This window comes from Perca fluviatilis, chromosome 12 (assembly GCF_010015445.1).
Source record: "Perca fluviatilis chromosome 12, GENO_Pfluv_1.0, whole genome shotgun sequence".
NCBI classification, from domain to species: domain Eukaryota; kingdom Metazoa; phylum Chordata; class Actinopteri; order Perciformes; family Percidae; genus Perca; species Perca fluviatilis.
In genome coordinates this window covers 9,567,798-9,588,671 of record NC_053123.1, presented here as the reverse complement: position 1 = coordinate 9,588,671, position 20,874 = coordinate 9,567,798, and the positions used below count along the sequence as shown (strand labels likewise).

The 20,874-nt window shown below is 40.9% G+C and overlaps 1 protein-coding gene across 4 annotated transcripts in view; it reads left to right on the top strand.

The window, feature by feature from the left end:
- pard3bb (par-3 family cell polarity regulator beta b) overlaps nt 1-20,874 on the top strand; it is a 248,643-nt gene that overhangs the window by 184,712 nt on the left and 43,057 nt on the right. For 3 of the 4 annotated variants that reach the window (XM_039817957.1, XM_039817958.1, XM_039817959.1), the window contains one exon: nt 1,057-1,177. In XM_039817957.1, the coding sequence (XP_039673891.1) occupies nt 1,057-1,177 (121 nt within the window). The remainder of the gene's footprint in view (nt 1-1,056; nt 1,178-20,874) is intronic. The other variant, XM_039817956.1, reaches the window with a different exon arrangement.

The window sequence follows — 20,874 nt, the reverse complement described above, 5'->3', positions numbered from 1 at the left end:
GTGCATCAATGCGTTTTCACATGCACGTACACAGGTGGGTCTGTCTAGTCTTTATCTCTGCAGGCTGATGTCGGCAAAATTACTGTTTTAATAAACACATGGCTTTCTACTGGCTAGCTCTTCATCAGAACAGCTGGTTGGTGGTGATGCCAGTCAAAGTCCACAAAGTGTTTTAAATTATTTTATTGATACTGATGTGACTCAGTTGTGAGCATGACTTCTGTCAAAACGTTAAACAACCTAAAACTGGTAAATCGTTTTTTGTTTTCTCTTACCTCTAAGGTGAATTCTTCAAATTAACCTGATACCCTTTTTCCAACAAACCTAGCACCTACATACAGGTTTTTTAAACGTGGGAAAACTTGCTGAAAATAGGCGATAGTCCAGTATGTCTTTCTGGTTTTTTTTCTGATGTATCACGTTCAACATCATGAACATGTCAGAAAACAGGGTTAGTAAACACTAGAAAGCAGCATGGAGGCTGTTGACAAATTGTATGGTGGTTGCTTCTTTTCTATATCTGTTACATATTCACTCTCTCTTTCAAACTTGGCTAATTGGAACGATGTTTGAGCCCTTGTTGCAGGGAGACGGATAAAAATTTTTTATAAGATTATTTTTGGGCTTTTCTGCCTTTATTCGACAGGACAGCTAGTTGAGAAAGGGGAGAGAGAGGGGGGAAGACATGCAGGAAATCGTCACAGGTCGGATTCAAACCCTGGACCTCTGCGTCGAGGCATAAACCTCTAATTAGATGTGCGCCTGCTCTACCCACTGAACCAACCCAGCCAGACACAATTTGTGGCTGAGGTGACAAAGAGGCGACAAGCGTGTTAGCGTGTCCACCCGGGTGTCATGTTTCCACCACTGCTGATCGGAGCTGAAGCCGATAAATACGTACCTGTGACTACTGCCGAGTCATTTGTCCCGGGAATGATTGTAAACTTTCCCACTAAAGACAAAAGCCAGATGTTAGTGGATTTGTGTCCAATGGGAAAGGGCCTTTAGAGGTGTAAAAGCTTTAATTAACCGAGTTGCATGTTTGCTTGTGTGTAGCAGTGTGGACAGGATCCAGCAGCTAAGAAGGGAATACCAGCAGGCAAGGAGAGAAGGAATGGTGCCGCCTTATGAAGAACTGGACCCACGACGCAGAGGACATGAAAACGACGCACACAGGGTAAGCTCAGACACACACATACACTTGCAGACACGTGGAAAAGCAAGTCTGCAGACATGTAGGTCAGGTAAATAGCTTTGTAGTCTTTCAATCTGACACATTGTCTGTCCTTACATTTGTTCCTTTCAACAGTCTGTCCATCATCATGTTGTCTTTCCATTAGATATTTGTATAAGTGTAGCGAGCATTTGTGAGGCTTCTTATTCCCCATCAGCACCTATCCGAATGTTTGTCTAGTGATCATGTCGCTTCAGCTGTCAGTCGCAAGGTGCTCTTTGACGTGAATGTCTCCCGTAGGCATTGAGCTGATAGACTGCTATCCTCTTTTCAAGGAGGATACAGATCCAGAGGAGATAAGTAGAGGTTTTACTCACTTGTCATCCTGCAGGCACTGTTTTTTAAATCTCAGAATCATAACCTCGTCACAGATACACTTCTGAGCACAGACTGGCTGAGTCATGCTGGAAGAACCACAAAAGAACGTATTAACAGGTACATCATTATTGTGCTGACAAGAAATCACCTACCAGGTGTCATCCTGCAATGACTCAAGTATTATACATATGTTTCTGGTTGTCAGATTTCATTTCTTATTATTCTGACAGTGTCATTGTTTTGGCATATCCCTTTATCGATCAGACACTGGAAATATGTTTCTTCTTCTCTGCTGCTAATGTTTTCCTTTGCTTTAGCTGTTCATACAGTATATCAGTGCTAATGTTCACAGTTTCATGTTTCTTTAAGCCTAGACTCAATAGGTTTTTATGAGTTGCAGGTGCATAGCAAAACCTGTCAAATGTTAGCAGCTTAGCATCAGGCTAGTAATTTATTCCAGGTTTTTTTCTGCCAAAGCATTTGTACCACTGTTGACTTTTTCAGACACTGTTTATTCATACATATGTAATTATACTACTTTTATTTGTCATTAATATATTAACACGGTTAAAACAAACCCCTGAAACTGAGACTTGACGTCATGGAAAATCTAGAATATGTATTAGTTATTGTCAGTGAATATTAAATCCCTGTAGGGATTTACAGTAGTCAGGCGACTTCATGCTCCTTATTTGGATAAAGAAAATCCTTTTTTGTTTTTCCCTTTCAAAAACCATCCAGTAAAAAAAAGCAAAGCTAAATAAGTAGTCACTCAGGGATGCAGTAAAGGTATCTTTGAGTGCAGTTTGTGTTTTCAGAACACACACAGTCCTTAGTCTCTTTAAGTAACTTTATTACTGTAAATGCCTCTTGTCACACTGACATTTTAGCTTCCATGGCTCTTTAAAGAAAAAATAAAATCACCCTGAGCAACGAAAATGAGTCTAATCTGCTATGACAAAGGCACAGGTTAATTGTAGAACATCACAGTTTAACAAGAAGCTTCACTTCTCTGTACAGGGATACTGTCAAAACTGTCAAATCTTTGTCTACACATTGGTAGCAAGCAACTCAGTGGTTCTACATGCTGCTGAGGAGGAGGAAGAGGAGGAGTGTGTGTGTGTGTGTGTGTGTGTGTGTGTGTGTGTGTGTGTGTGCGTGTGTGTGAGTGTGAGTGTGAGTGTGAAAGAGCACCATGCAGACCACGAGTCCTCGGTATTGCGTAGGAGAAATACATTGTGTGCTCGTACAGTACATCAGGAAGTTCCACCTATAGAATGTTAGGCCTACTGCTCTGTTCTTTATACGATTACATGGACTGCCGTTAATATTCATAAGAAACAAGTAAAATAGAAGGGAGTAGAAAAAAATAGAATTGGAGTAAACTATTTGATAGAAGTAAGATCTTCTTAGGCAGATCGTCCCAGAGCTTGAAGTCTCAGTCACCCCTGGTCTTTAGCCTTGACTGTGGAATAGCTTAAATGGTGCTGCTGGAGGATTTCAGATTTAACAGTCCAATAATGTAGCCAGGCGCCAGGCTTTGTAAAGTGGCTGCAACAGGTTTAATGTGATTCCATCATGTAGTTTTAGTAAAAAGCCTTGCAGCTGAGGTTTGCAGAGCCTGTAGCCTGCCCAAAGCTTTTGGATTAAAACAGGTGAAAAGAGCATTGTAGTAATTAAGATGGAATGGAATGAAGACATGTATAACAGTTTTAGTGTCTTTAAAAGTGAACATTTGTTCTTATGTTGATCGTAAGAACAGTTTAGTGACATGGTGACTATAGTTTAAAGGAGATATATGGCAACACAGCATAAACTCTGTTGTTGAGCTGATTAGTCGATAAATCAATTTGCTGATCGTCAGAAAATTGTGTGACTTGATACTAAAATGAATCTATTTGGAATTGATTTGTTGGACAAACGTAGCAATTTAAAGACTCTGCCTTGTGTTTCCATTATAGTGTGAAGGGTATTTTCTAAAATTTTGTAGACCAAACGATTGATCATTGGCATATTAATTGATAATGAAAATAATCATAAGTTGTTACGCTACTCAGTAGTTGATTTTAAATTAATTCTGGGGTGCACAAAAGTGGTATGAGTATGAGATTTATGCAACAAAATACTACTAAATAATACTAAAATCTAAAGTTGTATCCACTGTGTGTTTATCCAAAGTTATACCTGGCCCACTTTAATTCAGATCTTAAAGTCATTTGGTTTGTGACCAGCCAGGGGCAATCTCCTTTCCCCTGCGATCAATAGCCACACATTACACCGTTCTCTGCCTCCAAATGAGAAAACTTTGTTGTTGTTGTTGTTGTTTATAAAGCTGAGAGGGAGAGCAATTAGCATGCTTCAGAGGTGGAAATTAAGTTTGAAGTTTGAAAGTTGAAAAAAGGAAGAAAAAAAATCAAAAGAAAAACAGACCAGTGGCAGTTGCCGCAGTGCCTAACAAGCCCCTCTCATTAAGGATGATGCATTTATTAATTAAAGCAGAGGCGATTATTTACCTGACTGGCTTTCTGTGGGAAGTGTAGAGGGAGAAGTAATGGTTATGGAGGTGAGCCGACGGCAAACTAATTCAATTTCACTTTTATTGGTTTGTTTGTTTCTCCTTAAGACGTTTTTATTTTTTTGTATAGGATTTGCTGAATGACTATGAAAAGTAAAAGCAATGGGACCTTAAGTGTAGAGAGAGAGAGAGAGAGAGAGAGAGAGAGAGAGAGAGAGAGTGTGTGTTCCTCATGCAATGTTGCCACTGTGTTTTCCCCCCATGGCTCCATTACCATTTCATTGATTCATGGTTATGGGTTAGCTGTCTTTTATAGCAAAATTATGTTTGCCTAAAAACAATTATCAAACAAAAAAAGCCACACCACAAGTTTGTTTCCAAGTGAGTGCATTGTGTGCTTGTGGGTGGGTGTGTGTATTTTGGAAGACAACAACAGACTTTCTCCCTTAGGAGAAGGGAACTAAATCAACAGGGCGCTGTTGTCACATTTGCGTACACACACATTCCTACACAGAGGGTATGGAAGCCAATTGTTATAGTGGGCGGTGTGACAGCCTTTATTATAGGATTTAATTATAATGAAAAGCCATCTACAGTAATTTTTCCTGTACTTTGGACTTAGATATGTCTGTTCATTTACAGTTAGTCATTGAATACTAATGGCATTTTGTAGTGTGATGCAGAATGAAATAGCATGGGAGCCTCAGATTTAGAACATACTGAGGTAGTGCAACTGCTCACTTTTATTTTGATTAATCTCTAAACTTGTATTTATGATGTGAAAGGATTTCTGGGCACATGCTGGAATGGATTTTTTGCTTAACAGAACCAAATATAAATTGCCTACCACTGCTTTAAAAATATGAAATGAAATGTTCTTTGGTCCTAATCTATCACGCTGTTCACGTTGTGCCTTTTTTCTTCTTCTTTCTTTTAAGACATACTGTAGTTATTTTATAACATAATTTTCATATTATTTTTTTAGTTTAGTTTTTAGTTTAGTTTGTTGTTTGGAAGATTGATAATCAGCAAACACGTTTTTTTTATAGACAGCCATGAGACTATAAGGTCAAGGAAAAGTGGGGATTTTTTTAATCTTAAATGAAAAATCATATATTCCCAGCACTGACCTTCCCCCTTCATGTAACTTAATATTGTAACTGTATTGTGTGTTCACTGTATTACAAGATGAATGCCAAAACTAGAACCTCAACAGTAAAATGTCCTAGTCTTGCTGATTATATTTATCTGTGTTATAGTAACCTGTATTCTTGCATTTAGAAACAATCGGCTTAAAAAATAGTGTGCAGTGTTCTTTCCATGGAGTCAAAGGCTTGCATTAGATACATATTCAGACTACTTCTCTCCATTCTGTCTCGGTCTTTTTTTCCCCAATCTTCTAAATGGGCCCCTCTCATAGTGCGCCTGACAGTTGCTAAGTACATATCTCAGTAAGAAGAGCCTTTTAGCTGCCTAAGTCCAAGTCAATACCACCCCCACAAATATTGGCAAACAAGAACAAATGTGTCAGCTGTAATGAAAGTTTTTTTATTCCAAATCCAACCAATAGGAATGAGCGTTAGGACACCACAATGATTCATCTGTTTGTCTGCCTCTATAATTCACAACCTTATCCTTGTCTTCCTGTCCATGTCCTCCTCCTAATTCCTGTTATTTTAAAAACTGCTCATGTTTAGTACTTGAAAACTAAAGCTGATGTTTGAATTTGATTTATTCTTGCATTTTAAGCAAACCTTGACAAATATTTCACGTGAGTGAAATAGATTTTTGTTGTTTTTTTCACAATATTTTAGCTAACCTAATGGGCAAATTTATTACGTCATTGCATATATACTCTACATCAACTGGACACAGAATTGTTCACCATGAGCTTCTCTCACATTCTCTGCCACTCTCCAAGTTTGGGTAGTGTGTCTAATGTGTTTACCATTTAAAATTGAGAAGACCACAGACCCACTTTGGCGTTAAAAGCATTAACAGTGTTCGTGGTGTGATGGGGTTCAAGTTAGCTTTTTTAGGCAGAGCAGCAGATTGGTGACAATTAATGCAGACTAGCCTGTCTTTGATCAAGGTGTCACGATATGTTGGAGGTTTCTCCTTGTATTAAGAATTATCTTCCATTTTGGTTTGCTAGCTAATAATGTCTGTGTGTTGCTATGCCGATGCTTTCTCATCAACAACAACAAATGATTTGTCATTTGATTCTGATTGATGACAATGAATGCATTACCTTTTTAACTGTACATACTAGAGATGTACCGATTACAATTTTCTAGGCCTATTCCGATTTCTGATTTTTCATTGAGTTTGACCAGCCGATACCAGTTTTAGCCGATTCCGATTTCATTTTTCCTAACCACTTTACAGAACACACAAATATTTATTTTATTTATTTTCTTTAATAGAACATTTTACATAGAACATAGAACACGTTTTGAACAGATTATCGATCACTATAAAATATAACTATATAAATAACTCCTGGTGTGGGAAATTTACACACATCTAAAGTGCAATGTTATGGAAGAACCATTTCCTTATTTTCACATCCAATATCCAACAAAAAAAAGATATATTTAGCAAACTAAACTTCTGTATGAAAACAGGGAAAATGGCAATACAATAATATATAAATAACAAAGAGAGTAAGAGTGCATGTTGGAGAATAGCGTGGACACGCGCTTCACACCACGAGCGGGCACGCGCGCCACGGCAGAAAAATGAGAGAAAGGAAAAAAGACGAGGATAACGAGCCAGTGGAAATCGCTTGTGTGCGTCATGGATGTATTAAGAGAACGTGTGTGTCCTTGAGAACTGTAAGTGGTATAACTTATGTTTTTCGTTCATTGTTAGCTGGTGATTTTGTTGTTTGCGTTCTTCACCTGCTAGCTAGGTTGCACGTGGCTGTTGATTCGATATAATGCCGATTGTTGAACACCCTTGCTCACATTTGTATTTTATGTGCATTATTTACATGCTACAGTAGTTACACTGCATTAAGATAATGTAATTACTGGGTTTATTGTTAATATTTGCTAGCCTATATATAATTCATATGCATTGTGTATGGTAGCCTTTACAATGTTATTTATTTACAGCATTTGACCGGCATAAAATTGGCACATGGCAGACTGACCGGCCGGTGGCCCGTCATGGCCGATCACGTGAAAATCGGCCAATTCCGGTCACCAGCTGGTCAGTCGGTGCATCTCTAGTACATAACTATATAATTGTGTCAATTGGTGTTTATTCTCTTGTAAATGTATAATCTGCATGTCTTTGGACTGTTGGAAGAAACCCACACAGAAACAGTGAGAACTAACTAACCAAGGCTCAGAATTGGGATTTGTGGGTTTAAAAATAAAAATAAAAAAAATAAGTCCAATCCTGATACTGCATGGAAGAGAGTGTGTGTGTGTGTGTGTGTGTGTGTGTGTGTGTGTGTGTGTGTGTGTGTGTGTGTGTGTGTGTGTGTGTGTGTGTGTGTTTTCAGCCAGCTGCTCCCTACAGTCCTTTATTTGTCCAGTAGATCTAAAGTTCTCTCCATCTAATGACGCTTTGAAATCAGATTCAATAGTTTCCAACCAGACAGGCCGAAGGTTTTTATTTACTAACTCGATATTCCATTTCTCCTACACTCACATAAAGACATGAACGCATGCAGGAATAAGTTAAGAGCCTGGTTATAAGTTGAGTTTGAATGAACATAAACTAACCACTGTCATTCTGGTGCCAAACATGATATGCTTATGTCATGTCAAGCATAGCAAAACCTTTTTTAAAATATGTATGATAGATAGATGGCTGAATTGAACTTTTCTACATTAAACATTAAGAAACATGTACAGTACCTTTATGATTGTTATTGATTAATAAGTTATCCATGGCACCATTATCTTTAGTTCACCTCCCTTGTTCTATGGGTTGCAAAAATGGAATTGGTAATTTCAGTAGCAGCCCTTTTTTCTCTGTTTTCCTCTACAGATAATCATGGGCAGGCAGCATTTAAAAGCAGGCGTCGCTCTTACCTTCAACAAATAATGTCAGGAAAACATCTGGAATAAATTCAGTTTGGTTGTTATTGGCAGTAAAGATCAAAAATGGCAAAAAGCTCCTGGACATAAAACTGGCAGAATTGCTCATCTGTACCGCCTCCAGATGTTGCCCATACACGGTTATAAAAGGATCTTGTATCATATCCTGTTGATCAAGACTGAATTCCCTGTACTGTCAGAACTATGTCCGGTCCTGTGCTGTATGTAGACTGCTCTGCATGCCCTTGTTTGTGTGTCTACCACTTTGTTTTTACTGTAAGCGTATTCAGTTTGTTTGTGTGTGTGTGTGTGTGTGTGTGTGTGTGTGTGTGTGTGTGTGTGTGTGTGTGTGTGTGTGTGTGTGTGTGTTTTCTGGAATTTCTCTTTGTCTTTTGGTTCAAGGTTTCAATCTTCTGAACTGGGTCCAATATTCTCTTTAACCTTGTCACTGTAACCACCAAGAGACCATTGTCTGATTTACAATAGGATTTGGGAAAAACCCACCATGTGATTCCCATAACCTTTCTTATTTTTATCTTGCCTTTTTGCCCATTTTAAACTTACTACTGTAAAATATCTTCCCTTTTCTCACTTTCATTCAGTTGTCTGACGCCTCTCTTTGAATATGGGTTGCATTTGTTAGTAATTTAGCCCACCTTACCTTTTAAAGACTTTATAAAGGCTTCAACAATTGTGTATTCCCTGTATAGTGAGACATTTTAATTCCCACAACTTTCCTTTTAATGATTTTTTAGAAAACAGCTTCAGATGAAGTTTAAATAGGTCATAAATACTGGGTCACTGACAGTGTTGACCTGGGCAAAGACAGAGTTTCTTTTACAATGATAACACAATTTAGTGTCACATTTTGTGTGTATGTGGGTACATTAGTCATGAGTATCACCAATAGAGACCCATGACTAACAATGAACACAGTTTTTCCATCCTGTAGAAGCAGAATAAAACATTGCCACTGTACAGAATATCCCTCTATTTGGACCTTATGTTTGACCATGAATAGATGAATTACTTTTTATAGTGTCATGTTGTGGTACACCCTATAGTTCTACATGATGTACAATTAATAGTCTCTATATTTAACAAAAGATCATTCCTGTTTGATGCAAGTAAGCTTGCATTCATACCCTGCACATGTACTCTACAGTGCAGTTGGTATATGATGCAAATATTAGAACAGTGTTGTGATTTTCATTGATTTAGATCATGCACGTAGGATTTTACTAATTGTAACCTTTGTTTATTGCCAAACAGTGATGTCTTTTTTATTGGCAAAGTCAGGCACCTGGTCTCAATTCAACTCAGCATGTGTTTCACTTACTGAAGACCAAACTTCAAGTAAAAATCCCCAAAACTACCAAGAACTAAAAAAGGCTTCAGTACAGGATTATTGTAGTATCACCAGGATGTTAGTGTCTACTCATATTAATGGGTTGTAGACTTCAGCCAGATGTTAACTAAGGGGTATTTAAGTTTATTAAAGTTACTTTGTTTACTATGTATAAAAAGGGCTACGATTTTTGCAGTTTTTATCGGATTGAGTATTAGCCCATATACTTTCTGACCACGCTGGTTGTAGTTGGTAGTGTGCATGAGCTACCTTTACAGGTAATAATTCCAATAACATGTTCTGCTTGGATAAAATGTCTTCTGTCATTACAGTGCTATAAATTATACATGCATATATACGGCAAACCTCTAAAATGAGACATTTTGTCCATACCTTTGAGTCGTACTCGGCCATCTTTTGTATTTGTATTTATAGCAATGCTGGGGCAAACAAAACCCTTTTGCCCACCCTCTCTCTGCACTCTCACTGTCTCACACACACACACACACAAAACACACAAACACTTTTCTTTGCAACCCCTAAACTGTTCATGTGATTTCAGCCATTATAAAATAGAAATAGCCGAGGTACCTTGGGTGTTTTATAGGTGGACATGCAGGGACTCGAACCCCAACTCTTGATAAGTAGAAAGAGACAGCAGTAAACCTTGAAACTGAGTGTAGCTCTTTGTTATAACAGATAGGGTTAAGAGAGCTATTTGTGTTCCACATAAAAACTGTTTTTCAACTCCCTCTCAATCCATTTTTCTATCTTTGGTTCATGTTCTTTCAGCATTTTGTCCCTCTATTAACCTCTCTGTCGCCCATTCCTCTCTCTCCAATAAGAGGTACATCATTATTTTTTACTATTAAATATGACATTGGAGATTAACCCTGTGGGGCTTACAATGTTGTATACAACACTAAATTATTAGACTGGGTAAACCCAGCCCGATCTGCAATTTTGGGCTGTATGGCCGTATGTTTTGGACACTCGGGTGAAGAGAGGGGCGGAGCTGTCAACCGATCACCATCTGGTGGTGAGTTGGGTCAGGGGGTGGGGGAAGACTCTGGACAGACCTGGTAAGCCCAAACTGGTAGTGCGAGTAAATTGGGAACGTCTGGAGGAGGCCCCTGTCCGACAGACTTTCAACTCACACCTCCGGCGGAGCTTTTCGTGCATCCCTGTGGAGGCTGGGGGCATTGAACCTGAGTTTCCATTGCTGAAGCTGCGGCGAGGAGCTGTGGTCTTAGGGTCTTAGGTGCCTCAAGCGGCGGTAACCCACGAACACCGTGGTGGACACCGGTGGTCAGGGAAGCCGTCCAACTGAAGAAGGAGTCTTTCCGGGATATGTTATCCCAGAGGACTCCGGAGGCAGTTGCAGGGTCTGCCGTGAAAGAGGCAAAGCAGCGGGTGTGGGAGAAGTTTGAAGAAGACATGGAGAAGGACTTTCGGTCGGCACCAAGGTGCTTCTGGAAAACTGTTAGCCACCTCAGGAGGGGGAAGCGGGGAACCATCCAAGCTGTGTACAGTAAGGATGGGACACTGTTGGCCTCAACTGAGGAGGTAATAGGGAGGTGGAAGGAGCACTTTGAGGAACTCCTGAATCTGACTAATACGCCCTCTATGTTAGAGGCAGAGCTGGAGGATGATGGGGGATTGTTGTCAATTTCCCAGGCAGAAGTCACTGATGTAGTCAAACAACTCCACAGTGGCAAAGCCCCTGGGATTGATGAGATCTGTCCAGAAATGCTCAAGGCTCTGGGTGTGGAGGGGCTGTCCTGGTTGACACGCCTCTTCAACATTGCGTGGAAGTCTGGGACAGTGCCAGAGGAGTGGCAGACCGGGTGGTTCCCCTTTTTAAAAAGGGGGACCAGAGGGTGTGTGCCAATTACAGGGGTATCACACTTCTCAGCCTCCCTGGTAAAGTCTACTCCAAGGTGCTGGAAAGGAGGGTTCGGCCTATAGTCGAACCTCGGGTTGAAGAGGAACAATGCGGATTCCGTCGTGGTCGTGGAACAACGGACCAGATCTTCACTCTCGCAAGGATCCTGGAGGGAGCCTGGGAGTATGCCCATCCGGTCTACATGTGTTTTGTGGATCTGGAAAAGGCGTATGACCGGGTCCCCAGGGAGATACTGTGGGAGGTGCTGCGGGAGTATGGGGTGAGGGGGTCTCTTCTCAGGGCCATCCAATCTCTGTACGACCAAAGTGAGAGCTTTGGCAGTAAGTCGGACTCGTTTCAGGTGAAGGTTGGCCTCCACCAAGGCTGCGCTCTGTCACCAATCCTATTTGTAATATTTATGGACAGGATATCAAGGCGTAGTCGGGGTGGGGAGGGGTTGCAGTTCGGTGGGCTGGGGATCTCATCGCTGCTCTTTGCAGATGATGTGGTCCTGATGGCATCATCGGCCTGCGACCTTCAGCACTCACTGGATCGGTTCGCAGCCGAGTGTGAAGCGGCTGGGATGAGGATCAGCACCTCTAAATCTGAGGCCATGGTTCTCAGCAGGAAACCGATGGAGTGCCTACTCCAGGGAGGGAATGAGTCCTTACCCCAAGTGAAGGAGTTCAAATACCTTGGGGTCTTGTTCGCGAGTGAGGGGACAATGGAGCGGGAGATTGGTCGGAGAATCGACGCGGCGGGTGCGGTATTACATTCAATTTATCGCACCGTTGTGACAAAAAGAGAGCTGAGCCAGAAGCAAAGCTCTCGAACTACCGGTCAGTTTTCGTTCCTACCCTCACCTATGGTCATGAAGGCTGGGTAATGACCGAAAGAACGAGATCCAGGGTACAAGCGGCCGAAATGGGTTTCCTCAGGAGGGTGGTTGGCGTCTCCCTTAGAGACAGGGTGAGAAGCTCAGTCATCCGTGAGGAGCTCGGAGTAGAGCCGCTGCTCCTTCGCATCGAAAGGAGCCAGTTGAGGTGGTTCGGGCATCTGGTAAGGATGCCCCCTGGGCGCCTCCCTAGGGAGGTGTTCCAGGCACGTCCAGCTGGGAGGAGGCATCGGGCAAGAACCAGGACTAGGTGGAGGGATTATATCTCCAACCTGGCCTGGGAACGCCTCGGGATCCCCCAGTTGGAGCTGGATAATGTGGCTCGGGAAAGGGAAGTTTGGGGTCCCCTGCTGGAGCTGCTCCCCCCGTGACCCGACACCGGATAAGCGGACGAAGATGGATGGATTTTTCATTAGTTTTTATTTTGTTTTGACTTTTTGTTTTCAAATTCAGTGTAGTTTTAATTAGTTTTAAAAGCGGGTTTGCCAGTTTATTTTTTATTTTTTGAAAATGCTTAGTTTTAGTTTAGTTTTTATTAGTTTTAGTCTTATTTATAGTAATATGGGTTATTTGTCGGGGGCAAGATTAAAAAAGGAAGCACATAGCAAGTGCAATGAAAAGCAGAATTTGAGAAATCAAGAGAGAGAAGGAAAACTAAAAGGAGAGTTTTGTTCTTCAACATGCCAACTGTGCCAAATAAGACCATATTTCTCCAGTCTTGATTATTAATGCCAGCTCTGGGTGAACATAAATCCACAGGAATATTCTGTTCCACATTACCCAACCAAAGACTGCACTGTTGGCAGCACACACACACACGCACATGCATATGCATATGCACACACACACACACACACACACACACACACACACACACACACACACACACACACACACACACAGCACACTCGCGGACTGCATTTCTAATCTGATGATTTGAAGGGGATGCATTTTAAACGGGACTAATATGTAATTTCTTGCTCATTCAGTGTTCAAACATGACACATACAACCAGTCTTAGCCAGCCAGTATGCTAACACATGCAGTACATGAACACACTTAAAACACACATGCATATTTGCACACCCAAACGCACACTCACACATACACTGCCAAGTTCAAGCACTAAACCACAGGGTTTCACATGGAAAAACAGGTTAGTGCTATTAGAACCCATTGCTCTGACCATATTCTCTCCGTTTTTCTCTCTGTCTCTGTTAGTGTAATTAACTTATATTTAACTAGCAGCTCAATTGCATGAGTGAGACTTTTCTAAGCTAAGCATTCCTGCAGAAAAGGCTATTTATTTACTTTGCTGACAGATTTGACTAAGAATTAAATCACATTGCAAATTTTACTCATTGCTCAAATTGGATAAGGTTTAGTGTTTGGCATCTCTGGGTGAATTTATCATCTGACAAATCAGCATTATTCCAGAAACAGCAGAGTCAAACCTGCACTCCCTTGTTGGCTTCAGTGAATACAAGAATGACTGACTGGATGAAGACCTGAATGCTAAAAAAGAAGATATGTTAGCCTGTTTGTGAGCAGAGATCTGAATGACTAAGATAAGCTTGTTTGCAAAGGTTATGTGGCGCATGAATGACACAGACCGAATCGCCCTGAGAAACACACATACACATTTGCATGCAAAGACATGAACATACACATGTGTACATAGTCATGCATCTGCAGACAAATACATACTTTGCAGTCAGACGGTGGTGTTTCCTGTGTGATCATGGGGTTGAGCCCAACGCTGTTTCTCACTCTGGCCTTATAAGGACAACTAGAACGTTGGAACGGTACAAATGTGCTGAATCTAATGGAACAGAAAGGAAACTGGGCTTAAACTGATGGTCCAGAACAACTGCAAGATGAAGAGAAAGAGGGATCAGGATAGAGAAAATAAGAAGGGAGAGGGAAAAGGCAAATTCTAAGCAATTAGTGAGCAGATATTCTATATATGACAAGTTTTTCTTTTTAGTGTGGACTTTTGTTCTATTCTTTCATTTTCTTTTTTTATTGCCTTTATTACCTTTCTTTACCTCGCTACCTCTCTTTTTCATCTCTGTCCCACTGGTCTGTCCGTGTGCGTGCGTGCGTGCGTGCGTGCGTGCGTGCGTGCGTGCGTGCGTGCGTGCGTGCGTGTGTGTGTGTGTGTGTGTGTGCGTGCGTGTGTCTGTGGTGATGTATGTGAGCACGCCCAGCAGCAGGTCAGGAGGTTGTTATCCCCAAGTCAGACCAGATGGGATCAGTGCCGACTCAGTGGACCCAGACACATTGCTGCATCTACTGGGACTAGCATAGACATACTGAGACACACACTACAGATATGATATACATCCACTCACTGTCTCAGTCAATAATAGAGATACTCTCATGTTCAGACATTTATTGTTCCTCTGTCTCCCCTACATTCTTTTTCTGTCTCTTTTCAGTCCCCCTGGACCTCTGTACCATTGAGCTAAATTCACTTTCTCCCTCACACACACACACACACACACACACACACACACAGTCATGAGGTAATCTTCAGCAAGGTTCGGTGGTTAATACTGACTGGAGCAATTACCGACTGACTCATCGTCAGAGATTTGGAGCCATTAACAGTTAAATCATTCATTCATGCGTGCGTGCATGTGTGCCTGTGTGTGCTGGAGTGGGGCGGTCTAAGGGCCCAATGTAGCAACTGAGAAATCTCAACATTTTCTCTCTGTGTGTGTGTGTGTGTGTGTGTGTGTGTGTGTGTGTGTGTGTGTGTGTGTGTGTGTGTGTGTGTGTGTGTGTGTGTGTGTGTGTGTGTGTGTGTGTGTGTGTGTGTGTGTGTGGTGAGGAGCTAACACCAGGCTCACATGAAAGAGCCACTGCAGAACATCAAGCTAAATGCATAACCATTTTGAGTCAGACTGGTCTATGCCAAGTCACACAGCCTTCGTTTGATTTGGCTGGAGAATAGTGGAAGCAAACCTAGTGTTGATAGAGATCCTCTTACACACACGCACACACACACACACACACACACACACACACACACACACACACACACACACACACACACACACACACACACACACACACACACACACACACACACACACACACACTTATCCAAGCAAGTATAAATATCTAAAACAATACAATCATGACCTACAGTAAGCCTACTTCTGTCACACTCTTGCAACACTGCAACAGTAAGACTCACTGCACTGATGAAATGGCAGCGGTCCTTTACAAACACTTGATCCAGAGAACCGTTGGAGCTTACATCTTACAGTTTGTCATGCTGTTCTTTTCTCACCAAAGTAATGAAAATCCAATCGCAGACTTTTTTAGATCAGTCATATCTGTTTATCTAACAAGGGTACATGTTCTGACTCTGTTGGAATAAATCTCTTCTTATGAAAAGACAGAAGCATAGTTGTCATTGCGTCACACTTTTTTTGTCAAGTGCAACTGTAAAATTCACCACGTTAATTTCAAATAAACCAGATCCACCATGTAGTAAACAACAGCTGTAACTGATGATCGTTTTCATAATGGATTACTCTGCAGATTATCTTTGCAATTAATTGTTTTGGCCATAAGATGTCAGAATCTTTTAGAACAAAGTCCACCACAACTTTGCAGAGCTCCAGGTGACATATTTACAGTAAATATCTTGTTTTGTTGGCCAACAGTCTAAAAACAAAGGGATTCAGTTTATCATCATATGTGACTAAGAAAATACGTCCTCTTGTTTCAGTATTTGCGATTCCACCAACATTTTCTTAGAATTTTATAAAAACACTAATCAGCAGTATTAACACTTACAGTATTACCAACAACACATGCACAGACACAGAAATTATTTTAAAGCAACGCTATGTAACTTTTAGCTGCAGCTGTAGTTCCAATGAGACAACCTGTAGGGCTAAAAGTTACATAGTGTTGCTTTAATACACTACCCACACATATAATGATCTATCACCCACACAGGGAAGAGAACCAACTTGTGGTTCCCAGTTCATTAAACTCTGAGAACAGAACAGAAACGGTGTTACAGTCTTTTCTCCAAATTCAGATGAAATTAGGAATTATGGGCCATCATCATTGCCTATAATTCTATGCCCTCGGGAATAATTTGATGACATACTGGTGGATTATCAGATAGCAACAGAATACACAAGGTCATTTGAGAGAAAAGAGTTGGGTAAAAGAAAGATGAGATGGGATTTAATTTGAGGGAATGAGACGACAATTGACAGAGCAAGAGGTAGAATTCATGAAGGGAAAATGAGAAGGGAGGGAAAAAAATACAGGAGTAATGTCAACAAATGAGCGAACTGTTGAGGGTCAGAGATGGACAGAAAAGTTCAAAAGAGGCAGGGAGAATGAGGTGATGAGGTAGATGAAATCAAGAAAGAAATATAGAGAGAAGGGAATAGGGAAAGGGAGGGGGTGAAACGGCAAGCATGAGTGGTGCGGATGGATAGAGGGAGAGAGAAAAAGACTGAAAAGGGAGAGTTATGCGTTGGGTCATTATGAAGGAATGTTAATATGATTAGTGAATGACTCTGACCTCGCTGTCTGGAACTGGTGCCTGGCTGGTCTGATGACTGCTGAATGTCTGACACACACACACACACACACACACACACACACACACAATAGAATATAAGGATGAAAACATAAATTAGACATATGCCAAAAACAGATACACACACACACACTCACACACACACACACACACACAGTGCATGGAAGAATAAATGCATGCTTTCACATTAACTCAGAAGTATGGAGGCATGTCCGAATACACATATTTCCTCTTAAAAACACACACAGAGACAGAGACATACACAGACTCCCTTACTGGCATGTGTGATTTGTGTCTTCTCTCTGCCAGCAGGGCAGAATGAGTCAACATGTCATGACTTATTATCTGTGTTTAACATGCATGATTCCTTACAGTCTGATAAAGTTTGGGTCAAGATCCAGAACTGCTCATGAATCTGTGGTTGCTGGGTCCACACATGACTACTTCAGTAATTTGTTATTGCCTTGGTCCCAGGGTGAGAGACAACATTCATCATGTAGGCCCTGAAATGAAAAACTGAAGAAGCCTTTGTTCCATGATTTAAATCTTTGGCTATGAACCAGTAACCTTAACAGAAGTTTACTGTGGTCTATTAGCTTAGGAAGTTACAGTTGCTGCACACCCCAATATGATGTGTTTGCTTCTTGTCATTGTCTTTTGAAAGCCAATTCCCTCTGCCCAACTCCACATGCTTCTTTTATTATTCCTTTCTTGCAGTATTACACCTGACTCACTTGAAGTTGTGGTGATTAATAAATACTCTCAGACAATCACATCACAGGTCACATAATTCTGAAAAAGCTGTCTCAATCGCAGGGAAGCATAACAACAGTAGCTCAAATGGAAAGACGAAGGAAATTGTATTGTTGCTAGGAGAACGGCTGTTTTTTATTTATTTTTTTTATCATAAAACTCCATAAAGAAATAGTGATATTTACCCAAGAACAAAAAAGCAGTTAACCTTTGATTCCTTTGTTTAAAATGGCCATGCTTTATCTATATGAGTCTAGACAAGGGCCATTACAGTATACATTTTTCAACACATACACAATGGCTATTGCTCCCAGAGATCCAAGCCTTGCATGTGTTTTCATCTGGTATATTCTGCAAAGGGCCATATCAATATCACATGCAGAAATAGAAATTATCCTTTAATCTAGCGTGAAAGCCTCTCTTGTTGCAGTGCTGTTGGCAGAAACGGTTGAAATAATACAGTTTACTCTGTAGAGGTCACTTGCGGTTGTGGCCATGGTTGTGAGTTTAGATTGGTGTGTGTGTTGTTCCCTTCAGGCACAGCTTATGCATCTTGATGTTGTTACGTCTTATCAAATCTTGATTTCTATTAGGCTCTCAGGACATCTATTTAGGCTTTGAGAAAGATGCCAAAAAGCAAACACACACACACACCAACATCAACACCCACACTCTCATCCAGGTATGTGTGTAAAGAGTGATGAGTTTTGGTCCAGCGGAGAGTGTTATCACCACTGGCCACTGCACTGTGGACAGGACAGATAGCCAACTGCCATGCATATGTGTGTGTGTGTGTGTGTGTGTGTGTGTGTGTGTATTTTTCTAGATTGTTGGCTCAGCTGTGTTGTCGAGGACACACAACTAAGTGTCAAATATGTGTACCCTTGAGCACACTGTATAGCGAGGATAAAGTGTGTGTGTGTGTGTGTGTGTGTGTGTGTGTGTGTGTGTGTGTGTGTGTGTGTGTGTGTGTGTGTGTGTGTGTGTGTGTGTGTGTGTGTGTGTGTGTGTGTGTGTGTGTGTGTGTGTGTTATTTGGAGATTGTCAGCGATTCTTAAAGCAGCATGCAGCTCTTGAGCTTCTGAGAGAAATATCTGACGTTGAAATATGGTGAGTCATCTGGTAGATAAGAAATACTGAGAGATGGAGAGGAAAGGACGGGATATTGAGAGTCATACACTAGTGATCGTCAGTGAGTTTCACAATAAGAGCAATTTTTAAAGAAGTCTAGATGTCTAAAGAGACGGAGTGAGGTAGTGGGAGATAGAGAGTCACCTGAAAGTCATATGGAGTAAATAGTGTGCTGCAAAGCCAGGGAGAGGATATTGAGGAGCATCAGGAACACAGACATGTCCTTTTAGCCTCCTGTTAAATACTTGAAAAGTTGCAGTACTGTAGGTATAGTTTTTATGTATGACATATCCGCTACCTCTTAGTTAAGACACTGCATACGTTTTGATAATCTATTTAATCATAATGGCAGTGGTCGCTAAAAGGGATTGTTCTCGGCACAAAATAAAACGTTACCAAAAATAACAAATTTCCCCATAACAACTGTGAGGATGAGCTACATTCACCAACAATGGTTAGACCTCCCAGGGCCAGATACATAAAACTGTGTGTATGCACAAAAACAGAAAAAGCATGTGCATTCTTTTCGTCAGATTTATAAAGCTGTGTATTCTGTGGTTCTGTTTCATAATTCAAAACCAACACTAGAGAAACTTTACATTTTTCACACTTTCTTCTCCACCTTATCATTTCACTTGCATTCAGCTTTTGAAAACTGAGTGTACGCCTGGTCTGAAGTATGCGTGAGATGCACACATTCTCATTGCACATTCTTCTTTTATAAATATCTCCACCCCAAGATTTTTTGGTGAAAATGCCTTAACCTTCTTGTTCCTTTCACTGTTGTTTACCTGGAAGCCATATGTGAAGTTAAGTCGTGTAGACTTTATGTTTTACATTGTCCCATAGGATAATGTGAGTGTGTAGGTTGACTGCCTTTATGAATTAGCCCAGTGGTGACCTGCCCATGGCGTACCCCGACAGTTGGGATCGGCGACACTGTACAGGATCAAGGGGTACAGAAAATGCTTGGATAGAATTAGAAAATAAGGCCAATTTATTTCAAGTGTAGGTCATGGCTTTTAATGTTGTTATGTTTGATCAAATCTAAATTTATATTTAGCTCTCATGACTTCTAATCACACTTTGAGAAAGATGGCAACAGGCAAACATACACACACAGACAGTTTTTTCTAGGTGTGTATATTGTGATGACTTGTTTTGTGTAGATTTAATGCCGCTGGATGCTGCATGTTTACCTAGAGGTGAATGCATTCATGCAAACATACCACTTTTTCTTGTTGTAACTATAACATAACACATTTGATTTATGTATTACTTTTCTCTTGTTTTTCTCTGTCGGTACAGATTAGCTTTCCTGCCATGCTGATAAAGCAACCCAAAATTACAGTTGAGAGAGAAAGTGTTATCTTTAAACATGGGGAAGAGTGCATGTCAGGGCAAGATTCAGTAAGAGTTGCACAGAAATAAAAAAAGGAAACTCAAGTCACATGCTGAGATATTGAGAGAGGGGGAGCTTATGTAAGTGTGGCATTTCAATACAGCTGTCCAAAATGCTGACTGAAAGGAAGTCAGTTTTGCTTAATGTTTTTTTGTGATAAAAAATAGACATATTGCTAAAATGCCCGGGAAAGTTTCACTCCAAATCAGTGTAACTAGTGAGGCAAGGAAAGCTTTTCAAGTTTCACTCTGGTCTGCATTTTGTGGTATTTTCTCTTTTTAGCTTTTCAACCCAGTAACATTTAGGCCTTTTAATACTGAAACCGTTTGCCAACTTTACTTTGGACTGCTCTTCTTTAAATGGGTGATAGAATGATTATATAGGGTATTTCACACTGTTCCTTATGGTCTCCTAATGGGGTATGTAACATTAGTTGGGCTGAAAATGGCCTGGTTGATATTTTATTGGCCCTTATGCATCCCTGTGTTTTGGCCCTATTTGTAACAAGAGCTTTTCTTCCAAATATGGTATGGTCATGAATATTTAGATGAGCTGCGCGCTGCTTGGTTGAGCCTTAGCCCCGCACACACCGTAGACGCCGCCCTGATTGGTTGGCGGGAATCGCCATACACACGCATTAGAGGTCGCGTGCTGATTGGTTGAGCGAATCCCCAATACACACACATTAGAAACGCGACAGAATCTCATATTCCAGACACTGCAATGTTTCCTTACCAAATTCACTTCTGAGACTTTTTT